Source organism: Chaetura pelagica, unplaced genomic scaffold (genome assembly GCF_000747805.2).
Source record: "Chaetura pelagica isolate M959 unplaced genomic scaffold, ChaPel_1.0 scaffold53, whole genome shotgun sequence".
Classification (NCBI taxonomy): domain Eukaryota; kingdom Metazoa; phylum Chordata; class Aves; order Apodiformes; family Apodidae; genus Chaetura; species Chaetura pelagica.
The window spans coordinates 2,292,812-2,305,424 of NW_009952880.1; the positions used below are offsets into that span (position 1 = coordinate 2,292,812).

Sequence of the window (12,613 nt, forward strand, 5' to 3'; positions counted from 1 at the left end):
CTCTTTCCGCACAACAAGTGATATACCTGGGGGACTGACATCCAAAATGCTTCACTTGTTAAGAAGGATATCACTGAGAAAGCCTTCAAATACATTTAGCAATTATTAACACTTCACCTCAGGCTGTCTGTTCACTCACTGATATGATACATTTCAGAAAAAGTTTTCAGAAATATTAATACATTTCAGTCTAGAGGTCTTCACCAATGCAAACTGATGCACTGAAGTAAAACGTAACACCTCTCCCGAGATACACGCAGTTGGTCACAAGGTTTGACTCATAACAAGCAAGTACAGACTGAGGAACCAAATGTTATAGAAACGAACTATCCTCTTAATTTTTGTAGAAGTCCCTACATCAAATCTGCTCTGACAGTTGTTAAGGATAACCATTGCCAAGACTTCTACCATTTAGATGGCTATTAGAAGGCAAAGGCAAATTTATTAAGTGATTATTAAAATTACAGTCTTAAAGGCATGAAAAGATCTATATAAAAATCAACCCAGATTTAAAATTTCTGCTAAGAACATAATTTTGTCTAATGGAAAAATCAGTGAAGTTGTATCATACCCTTTGCTTTAAAAGAGATTAATATTAGTCTTACAAACCATCTGGCTAAGTAACTATAGAAAAGTTTTTCATTTTTAATTTAAAAATAAATCTCACTTTTAAAATGTCATTCTAATTTTCAAACCTAATTTGAAATTAGTAAACAAATCAGTAAAACACACGTATGCATGTAAACACATGTAGGTGCCAAGCTGTTAACAAACCTTGAAGCCTAGATGATGTTAATTTTCCATTTATTCTCCCCACCCCTCAAGCGCTCCATAAGGCAGGGCTTACGAGAATTTTAAACAAAAGGAAATACTTAATTTTCTAGCATACCTCAGTCAAATATAAATGAATTTCAGTAATATACTAACAGGTACTGGGCTACTGTCAATGAAGAGCTTTACAGATGTTTGTCTTCTCCATCAACTGCAGGGAGGAATGCCAAAATTATCACCATTGCTTAGTTCATTAACTGAATTGTGAGGAAAATGCTTTTCTCAAGGAACAGGCTGACTTGTAAACAGATCTGGTATGCGTTCACTTCGGGGTGGGAGAGAAGATGGCATAAATTGTTGAAAAAAATATGGTGTATAACTCAGTATTTTCTAACTCAAAAGCATAACCCCTTGAACATTAAAGCAGTTACTATCAGCAAAAACTCATAAATATGTAAAAATACTATTCTCCATATGTTTTATAAAGGGGATAATAGTGGTATATTAAGTTTTCCTTTGATTTGAAAGCTTTCGCTTTGTGGTGTCTGCCTTACAGCTTTTTAGTCATGTACAGACTGGAGTAGCAAGAGCTTTGAAGTGCCCAACTTCCAGTGAAGTTTCTAACATTTTTTTAGTAAGTCTGAAGAGGTCTATGTCATTTCAGAACACACTCAGAAATTTACCCTAGCACGAAAAGATAGTTTCTTCAGGAACGAATGGAAGAGTCATTTGAGCACACTATCAGTGCAGGGAGAGCAGCATGAAAATGCTCTGGCAACATGTTTAAGTCAGATTCAAAGTACTGGGCAATCTGAGTGATGATAAGCAGAACTTTAGAGAAAACAAGACTGACTTTTGTATACATTACGTTCTTTTTTTATTTTATTTTTTTTTTCTAACTAGAAAATACAATTTAGGTGATTCACAGCCAATTTTTACAATTGCAATGAAGCAGCTGTGATCAAACTCTATTTGCAGCATCATAATAAATTTGCCCCCATCTACTAAAATTAGTTCTATGCATCCAAAATTCCCATTTGAACATCTGACTGAACAAAACAGGCATTGCTTCATGCCAAATACTGAAGGAAATAGACCTAAAATATGCCATTTTCTACCAGAAATTGTAGGCTCCCAGAATAACATGTGAATTGAAACTCATTACAAGCTAGTTTGCATTGCTCCTCATTCCCATTCATAACAAATTCCTTGACAAATGTCCTGATTATTTCCTTTTTTTCCTCACTTTTTAAATTTTAAACACAATTTTCAAAATCACAGACAGTCTGCAAGGACAAACACACTACAGTACAACCCATCTAAAAATGGAGAGGGTGGAACTTTACTCTCAGCAAGTGCTGGAGGCAACTCATATGATTAAAGACTGCATTGTAAGCCATCGTTAAAAGACTTCTTCCCATAAGTGAAAACGTGTAGTTTGCCACTGTACACAACAGAGGCACATAAACCAAAATGAGTTCAAAGTCAAACAAAAAATGTAAATGCCTCAGTCCTGCTTTCTCTTTCCTTTTTTTTTCACTGGTATTCTTACAAAAAATTATATCATCATGCTCAGAAAAGTTAACCAAGAATATTGATTCAGGATGCCTATGGATCAGGGTCCTCTTGCTATAACTACAGTGTTGCACAATAAGAGTTTAAAGTGTCTTACTTCACTCTCACCTTTAGAGACAGGAAACTGCCTCTATTCCCATTTTACAGGCACAATCAGGACACTAAGGCCTAGAGCAGCCAAGAAATCATAGGAAATTAACCTTGTAACTAGGACAAATAAGATTCACCTACCTGAGATTTGCAAATGTCAGCCAGCACAGAAATACACAAAATAAGCAAAGATTTCAAAGTCCATTTGCAAGCTGTCTGCCCAGCCTGGGCTGCCACAACATCACTTGTTTCAACTAAATGTGCACAGCGCAAAAGAAGAAAACATCCTTATTCCTCCTGTCTTTATGCAAATCATATCTTATCTGAACTCTAAATAATGTAACATGCAGTATGGATTTACATTACATACACATTATATCACTACAATAAAGGTTCTAAGCTTTTCTAAAATACACATGATGCTACTCAGAAAAATACTTAGAGCAACATCAACAAAATGATTTAACCATTATAAAGCTTCATTTTAAAATCCAAACTTAGTGCAAAAAGTAAATTAATTATATTAGCCAGGAAATTGTTCACTAAATCAACTGTGCTACACTAGAGATCTTAAAATTAAGACTACTTCCAAGGTGGCCTCATGCATATTCTGAGGAGTGCTAAGGTAACAGAAGATGTTCCAGAAAACCTTCTGCATGTCTCACATAAAGATATATTTCTTTCTGTTTCAGCACACATCTGTTCATGTAACAACTATTTTCCACAGTTGTAATTTTTAACTGGGTGTTAAAATAAGCCCTATATATACCTCCATGGAAAAATCACAGAACATGTGTGTGCACTGTTTATTCATAAATCTGTTTTTAAGTCTTTACCATTTTGAATTTTTTCAGATGTGGATAGCATCTGGATTCCTTCAAATCAATTACAATTACAATGCTCCTTTCTTAGTCCAATAAATTAAACATTTATTCGCTGTCCTTCATAATATCCCTCCTTTAAAACAGAATATTTATTGTGTTTTTTAATTGCCAAATATATGTAGAGGGTTGTCTGAAATTCAACACAGAAAGAAAATATGCACTTCCAGATGTTAGATGTATCTTCACACAGATTTTCACTGCTCAGCACCATAGTACTTCAGGCAAAACCAGAATTATGTACAATCCTTGCCTGCATTCATCTATGAAATTTAATTTTCCATTTAAAATCTACAAGCTAGCAACAAGTTCTGCCCTTAGACGTGAATGTGTGTTTTGTATTGGATCCAGTTTGGCAAAGATTATCCTTAGTTTCTAAATACAATTGAAGCTTCCATTTCACTTAAGGTATATAATCTAACGTTAAGTACTACAAGCAATACAGAACAACAATAGGGCTATACAGTGCTTGCACTTAACTTTTCAAAATTTCAGAGAAGCTCAGCTAATTACTGAAATGGGTCGTTGTGCGAGAAGCCGCGTTTACTTACTTCCCAGTTTAAACAAGGCTTCCCATTGACAGTTCTCAGAATTGTTTAGACTGGAGGGAGCTGCTGCTGCACTGTTTGCCTTTGCAGTGTCCACAGCTGTGCTCCATACCCTGACACGGCTTTAACCGAGCAGCATCCACTGAGAGCACAATTTAAAAAAATCAGGAATGTATTTGAAGACAGTAAAAAAAAAAAAAGCTGCTTACCAGGATTGGTTGTACCTAAAGAAATAAAGTTTCCTCGTCCAGTTTGGAGCAAGGGGTTATGAATAAAGGCTGCAGAACTGGGCTGTTTTCAGTGTCAACGGAGGAGCTGAGTGGGGAGGGAGACTTCCAAGACTCCCTCCCAGGGCCAGAGAGGCTCTGGCTTGCACTGCCCCATGCCAGGGGCTCCCATCCAGGCTGGAGGACAGTGTGGGGACCCCCTGTGCCGGGACCTCCACCCAGCCTGGAGCAGCAGAGGCTGCTGGGAAGATCTGTACACATGAACCCAGGACACTCCCACCCTCATGTCAAGCTCAATAACCACTGTTCCCCACAGCCCCAATGGCACAGAGCAGTGCCTCAATCACCGAGGTGGCATTTGCCCAGCACAGCCAGGCCCTGGTGCAGGCAGGCAGCATCCAAGGGACAACAGTGTGCTGCCTCTTCTCGCTCCCACCTCTGTCACGACACCAAATACTGGACCAAAGAGAGTAAAAGAGAGGTTCTCGTACCTGAACTAGTTAAGGGTGATATAAGATTGAGTTAATTGCATCTGACACTGATTGTGAATCTACTTTAGCCACTCTGTTCAATACAAGAAAGCACTCCTATTCTCATCTTCATTACCATCTTTCCCATCCAAATGAAGCAACTTATATTAAATCAAAAATTATCTTGGTTCTCCCTGCTTGAATCATTGTTATTGATCATAGCAACTTCAATAAATCTTGCTGCCTACACAGCGGCCCGGGGGCCTGTACCAATCGCTCAAGCCCTTTGTTCCACATACTGATTCACCTTTTCATCAAGGGTTTTGACGTAGCTGCTGCCCTTTTGCATTATTACCATGCCCCACCCAAATAATGATTTTATCATTTAATTCTCTTCTAAACCACATTTTGTAAAAGGGAGAAGAAAAAAAAAATAAAGCTTCTGCACTGACGGGTGGGTAAACATGCAGGAGGTGGGGCTGTCTCTCCACATGACAGACACACCCCACACAAAAACCAGAAACATGCCTTTAATTGGGCAGGTTAACATTTTTCTGAAAGTTACTTTCTAGTCCTATCTGATCACTCTGTCAGGATGAGTAATGCAAAACATTCAATTTCTTGTGGGTTTGGTTCCAGTAGTTACTAAAAGCAGCCAAGTACATGTTTGTTTCTAAACTACTTGAAACCTTTAGAAAGTTATTTTAGCTTCGTTTGCATTCCCTTCACCAGCACAGGGATCTTGCCTGCCTCGATTTTGTGCAGGAAAACCAGTGCTTCAAAACCATTTCTCTTCAAGTCCCAACTTTATTTTCTCATTTTCCTTGTTGGAGGATTCCTGTCATTTTCCAGGATGTAGTTATATTTTTTTAAGTAGCCCACTGCCTCCCCAGACAGAGTTTTGTGGAAACAGGTGCTTCTAAAAAAACCCAAGACTTTGGCAGCTCTCTGACCTGACAGAGCTCTGTGCATTAGTAAGACACAGTGCCTGCTGAGCTTCCCTCAGCTAATTAGAGGACCCGTATGGCAATGAATGGCCTTGAGTATAAATACTTCCTGAAAGATCTCGAACAGAGTCAGAGGAAATGGTAAAAAAATGAGATGCAGCTACAGAGAAACTACTTCAGATGTTTCTTCTTTAAACGGCTTCTTTTCCTTTCCCAAAGTGGCTGAGGAGCGAGATGCAGCATCTAACACCCCAACAACTTAAATATAAGATGTATGCTACAATTATTAAATTTAGTTCTTTAGGTATACCAGTAACATGTTGCTATCAAAAGGTGGTTGGAAGTGGGACACCAAAGCCAAAGTGCACAACAACTTCCATCCATTACCCTGTAATGACCAAAAAAAATCACATTTAAACCAAGATCCCACTCTGTGATGTTCCTTGTGCTCCTGCTAAAGGTAGCAGCAAGATTTCTATCAATATCAGACAGGCAGGTTTTACCTCAAAGGTAAAGTTCCTCTGGCCAAGAACTGAATGTTTAGAGAAGTCTTTTGGAAATCAAAAAGGCCAGTTCAGCATTTCCACTGCTTTGCAGCTTTCTGACATCTAACTCTGTGGATAATAGTACTTTATAATTGAAGAAATACTGTTTCAGTGCTAGGGATTGTGTCTGCTATTTACTACACTGATAGTATATCAACTATATGTAAATTTGCAGATACATACATACCTATTGCTTATTGTAAAATTAGCTGTGTCAATCAGAGAATGCAAAACAGGGAGCAGGGAAATAACTTTTCCTGATTTCCTGTACCCTCACAAATTTAAAGCCATAAAACCAGCTCGAGAGGTTATGAAATTCCAGAAGAGTAAATATCACAGACAGAAAGAAAATGATTCTTCTGAAAGCAAATGGAAACTTCCTTGAAAAGCTGTTATTTCCTGCAGTGTGTAAACATTATGGTGCAAAATAATCTCGATTTAATAGAAGAGGTGATTTTACCCTTTGCCCCACATAAAAAGCTCACAGCAAATGTTAGCATGACTACAGCTAGATATTTAATGTTAAAACCTGCAGACTGCCTTTGATAAAAATCACCAGTACCTTTGCAATAATTTTACAATCTCTCTCCCTCTGTCTGTACACAAATCCTTCCATTACATGAATTATGGTTAATACAATAGCACCTCCCTCTTGCCTTCAAGTCCATGCAGTACTGTGGGACACACTGATGATCTGTGCTATTATGTATCTACATTGGCGGAACTACCAAGTGCAACAGCAAGTGTTTACTAGTACTGTGAGGTGGGCTAACTACGTCTGTGTATGGATCTGACAGCTCAGGCTGCAATTCCCAGTTTTGTGGAAAACTTCGCTCTGCAGAGTCTACACATACCAAAACAGGACACTTCATTTAAAATCAGTTTAGCAAAAAGTTCCTGCTGTCCAAGATCTGCATTGTCAAAGCATTAAACAATCTGCCTGGCCTGGAGTCTGCTGGCTGCCAATGTGCTGCCCAAAAAAAGGAACATTTTTGCATCTCAATAGACCTTCCAGTATCAACAAATCTTTGCACTATAAAATCAGCTACTCTAAGGAAGAGCATAAATAATGTCTACATTGTACCATGCTGAGGTACATTTTTTGTAATTCCCATTTGGAAAACATACCAATTCACTGCAAGTACAGCTGCTGGAAACATTTTAATAAGAAAAATAAATTAAAGCTACTCGCAGAAGTGTACCAAGCCCCTGAGAAAGATTCTGTTACATGCACACAGCTTGGAAGTGCTCTTGGGGAAAAAGGTGCGCCCACTGCACATGTGTGTTTGCACACATGCAGAGTTCAATCTCTCACCACTGCACCATCCCCAGCTCCCGAAAGGTCACAATCGATTTGGTCTTCTAGCTGCTAAAAAGGAAAGAAATCCCACCCTCATGACTCCTGTGAATAATCTACTGTAGCACAGAGACTGGGGAGGGAACATGTCCATCATGCATGGAAGGAATGCAAGAAAACAGCGTATCAACAGCTTGCACAACATGTAAAGCTGAAAAACATCCCAAGTAACTTCCAAAACTATATAATTACCCTGTAGACATTAGGGATTTCTGTGGACAGTTGTAGATTTTCACCCCTTCTCCAGTTAACCTGTATCATTTTTGATAGTTTATTAAAATGCTAATCACTCCTAAACTCACTATCTAGAAAACCCACTTGCAATAACCTCAGTACATATGAAAAAAATGTGAAAAACATGATCTCCTGTTTCCCTTCCCCCAGACATAAAAGAACTAAAAAAGGAAAAGCACATGCTATTACTGCTACTATCAAATCATTACAAAGCATTTGTAATAAGCAGGACAACATTCTAAATACTGAATAGCTAGTACAACCAAATGGATGTGTTAGGTTTTTTCAGTTTTTTCATTTCTCACTGTGTTTATTCACTGAGTAATCCAAATTTTTTGGCTTCTTCTGTGTCAATCTTTGGGGAAAAAGAAATTAAGGTGTACACAGTGATTTTATTACAGGTTTTGTTTCCTAGTCACCAGTTGTCCTGGGATACAGTATTTTGCAGGAGCATTCATTATATGACACTAAAAGTATGTATTGATTTAATGTTTTGCTTTTAGAAAGCCACAACTTTCAGCATAACATTAGCTATTTCTAGAAGCTATTTCACAAAAAAAAAAAAAAAAAAATCTTCCCAAAACATGGATAATCATGAGAGATGTATTTAACAATATGGAGTTCATTTTCTATTTTAGAGGATTACAAAAATTAGCTTTTTCCAGAATGGAAAGGAAGTTCTCTTCTGAAAAATTACCAGTTCTGTCTGGGCCAAGTGAATGTATGACATATACATATGTCAGATAATACCTGACACAGAACTCCCATTGGTCAAGTTGACCACCAATGTGCCTTCTTATTTCCTTCCTCCAGTACTGCCTCCTCTAACTGCCAGAACACTAGAGAAAACTAAATCAACCATAAAATAAAAAAGTTAGTTAAGTTTCTATAATCTTTTTTACAGATTCAGGGGAATAGGGAATACCTGCCTTTTTGGAAGAATTAATATCACTCTTGGATCAAGGAATCACTTTCATCTTCCACCATCTCCTGTCCTTCAGATCACCCCTTATCTTCAAGAAGCTGGAATTCTCTCTATTTTCCTCTATCCATCAACAGTGATGAAATATATATTATCAGAGTCTCTGTTCAGCAGATGTATAAAGTTAACCTCCTTCCCTTTCTTTTTAAATATTTCAAACTGACAAAGGCAACTTCTCCAATTTTCAAAGAAGGAAAGTGAAAATTAAAATATTACAACTAAGGAAAAGACCCAGACAAGAAGCCCTTGGCACAACAAGAGCAAGGTAGCTTTAAGTAAACACAAAAGTAATTCCTCTTCGAAGGATGTCAGTACTGTTTCACCAGTCAGTACAGACCTATCTGCTAATAAATCCTTTTACAAACTGTATAAAAGAAAAGCTGGGTTATATGCCTTTTAGAATGCAAGGAACTAATTTATACACACTGTCAATACTCCTTCTTTTTTCCCCTCCAGAAAGCCATGGAAATTACCAGTACTTCATATTTCTGAACATCCAGAAGTAATAAAAAAATTCAAAGTGAACAAAATACTGATTTGAGAAACAAAAATATAATAGTGCATTTGTATCAAGACTTCTAAAAAGTATATGGACTTAACTTTTTAAAAAGGCATAAGAAGCAGGCAGTGTACAGTTTTCCCTCCTACATTCACTAATGGCTAAAACTGATAAATAATGGCCTTATTTTACCGCTTACTAGGATTTTAGGCTCCAACTACCAACCAAGTTTAGACCTTTATAGAGCTGATTCTGCATACTACCACATCCCCTTTGCAGATTTTTGTTTGCTTGGCTTTTTCATCCCTTAGTAGTCAAAAAATAAATGAAAATTATTTGTATTCTGATAACCCACAATATAAATGTCTTCTCTGATCAATATGTCTCTGCACTGCTAAGAACCACTGCAAAAATTAAAGTGGGGTGAACTAGCATCATAGGTACAATATAAATTCCACTGCTCTCCAGATATGTTTATATTTTTATATATCTTTCCAAATGGAGGACAGAAATATAAACCTGCCATTCATGGCAAGCACACACCCAGGTTTACAACAGGGAATGTGTCATACTGTAACTGCTTCTCATACACTTAAAATCTGACATCACTAACTATTCATTACCTGTGAGGTATAAAAGACTGTGGTCCCCTACATTGCATGAAGAATTTAACTGACACACACATTACTTTGTAATTGGTATAACTGCAATATTTTTAATACCACTGACTGCATTTAAAATAGTTTCTAAGCCTTACAGATGTCTACAGCAACAGATATTCCTATGTATAATCTTAGCAGACCATGGAATAAAACATTTATCTTGCCTTTTGTCTTTTTCTGACTTCTTCATTCTTACAGTAATGGATGTTGTGGTTATAAATGTTCTTACAAAAGACAATAAAGAAAAATAGGTCATCATCACTTCCATTTTAGTGAGGTTTGTCTGCAGACGGCCCACTCCCGTAGCAAGTTTCTAGAAGTTCAGACAGGGAGCAGCCCCTGAAAACATACTGTGATAACTCCAGGAGAAAGACATGTACTCGTCTCCTTCTCTCAGAATTTGAGAGTTTTTTTAAACTCAGATTTCAAAGCATATGTTGATGGAAATGGAAGTTCCTTATATATAGGTCCTCTTGTTTAATAAAAAAAGACAGAATAGGAATTATTTGGTGTAAGAAATATTCTCCTTTTCTTACTACCCAAGCTCTTTTTTTATTTTGCTTCCAAGGCAACTAGACAAGTGTCAAAACTGAGATATAACTATGTTGCTTTACAAAAAAAAATAGGTTACTTTTTATTAATATTTAACTCAGGTTTCATATGCTTCTATATTTAATAATGTGAAATCTTGCTTAAGTGTGAACTGTCACACCACCACAAAATTTAGGAGGTGATTAGTTGTTTTAGTGTAACAGATGTGCAACCTTCTGGAGTTCTTAACCTTCCTTCTTCAAATGCAAAATTAAGTGCACATAACACATGGAAATTAGACCAGAAAATAAACAGAAAAAGCAGAAGCACTTCCTTACTAATACTAGATGAATATACACATTGTTTTATGAAAACACTTTTGAATTTTACCTGTCAGTTTCGCTTTACAAGTTTGAGTCTTTCAGTCTTTCCTTGACCGTTTTTTTTTTTTCCATGCATGAAAAAAAACCAAACTATGTTACTGTAGAACTGAAGAAATCATTTGCATGTCTAATTAAACATAACATACCTATAATGATAAAAAGCAAGAATTAAAAAAATAAAAAAAAAATTAAAATGAGAGCTTCCTACCCGTAATAAGGACTGGGATTCATCCTTTGTCTTGCTGTCCCCGGATCCAGGGTAGGGCTGGGGGAGCTGCCCAGCTTTCTCCGCTCCAGCTGACACGCCCTGCATGAAGCCTTTGCTCTCCACCGTCAAGCCATAAATGGGCCGCGCAAGATGGGCAGCTTCTACGTTTGGACTATCCCTTAAAGGCTTTGGCTGCTCTTGGCCAACAGACACTGGGGTCAATAAGCCTAGACTGGTCTGTGTGTATGACGGGCTTCCCCTCAGAATGTCTGTTCCTCTCCAGGTCACGTTGCGAAGATCATCACTGGGACTGTCAGTCCAACCTTTCTCCTTGAGCACTTCCTTGTCTTCTATCTTTTCCCTCTTCACTATGCTGTCAGATACAGGTTCCCCCATTTTGGGGTCTGGATTAATCAAACTGTAGAGCTTAAGGTCAATTTTTGGCTCCTCCTTGACAGACGAAACGCCATGACTGTCCTCCCCATTGGCTGTAGTGACATCCATCTCCTGACAGTGCACAGTGTTGAAGTGCTCTAGTAGTGACTGAGTGTCAACAGCTGTGAAGCTGCACTGACGGCATTTGTAGCAGTTGTGTACTCTCCTGGAAGAAAACCAGAAATGTATTAACATGAGAGCCTCCCCTCGGCCTTTCCTCTCACAGTGGTTCTACCCACCAAGATGAAGAAAATTAACTGAACTTACGGAACAATTCCCTCTAAACAAAGTAAGCAGGTTTACTTTGGGGTCTTCTACAATTTGGGAAAAATCCTGCTGGTTGTTTTTCCCACCTGCCTTGCAATGGTCTCCTATTGCTCATTCACACTCCACTCCATTATTCTAAACTTCATATAGTTTAAATTGGGATTTTGTGGTTTTTCCTCTTCAGTTTGCTGCAATACACTTTTCGCTTTCCATTGAGGTAGAAAAACTGAAGTAACACATTTTTTCCAACAAAATCAAATGGTTAGAAAAGGGTAATTTTCTTTGTATTAAAAAATCCCACTTGGTATAGCATAAATCTATGCTAGGAAGCTGAAATGCTTAAAATATTTCTTTGTTTTCCACCAATTTAATATACTTCTGCTTGACAAAGATTATTTTGAATGGAGCTCTCATTAACTTACAGGCAGAAGATTGTACACAACAGACTGTACTTATTTTTTTCACTATGGACATTTGAACACAACTTTAAAAGATGCTGCTCTAAAGAAAAAGCAAAATAGTTGGCTGTGTCACTACAAACCATATTTTCCTATAAAATACAGAAATGCTTGGGTACGAGCTGTAGAACAGTGTGGAATAACGTGCCTTCCTGTTTTTATTCTTAAAGCCTATATAAAGTACTGTATTACTGAATTATGTAAAGCATATGTTGCTACACAAGAACAACATGTTACCCATTTACTGTATCTATCATAGGAACAGAACACTGTTTATGAGCTCTCTAACGCCATTATGAATAATTGTTTATAGCACAGGAGCGGTCAGAACCCTCTATCAGGCTCCAGGCCCCGCTGCGCCCGACGTCGTACCAACGCAGAGTAAAACATCGTCCCTGCCCTTCATCAAAATGTACATAAATCTGCAAAAGCTTCTCCCTACAGACGCACTCTCACATCCACACCCCAGGCATTCAGAGTCACATGAGTGTCTTCAGCCAAGCTAAAAACCGAGCCTTTTGCTATACACACAGGACAAAACTT

The 12,613-nt window shown here is 37.8% G+C and overlaps 1 protein-coding gene across 2 annotated transcripts in view; it reads right to left on the reverse strand.

Annotated features, from left to right (window-relative positions):
• TRPS1 (trichorhinophalangeal syndrome I) overlaps positions 1–12,613 on the reverse strand; it is a 180,348-nt gene that overhangs the window by 143,748 nt on the left and 23,987 nt on the right. For both annotated transcript variants that reach the window (XM_009995352.1, XM_009995354.1), the window contains exon 4: positions 10,911–11,511. In XM_009995352.1, the coding sequence (XP_009993654.1) occupies positions 10,911–11,511 (601 nt within the window). The remainder of the gene's footprint in view (positions 1–10,910; positions 11,512–12,613) is intronic.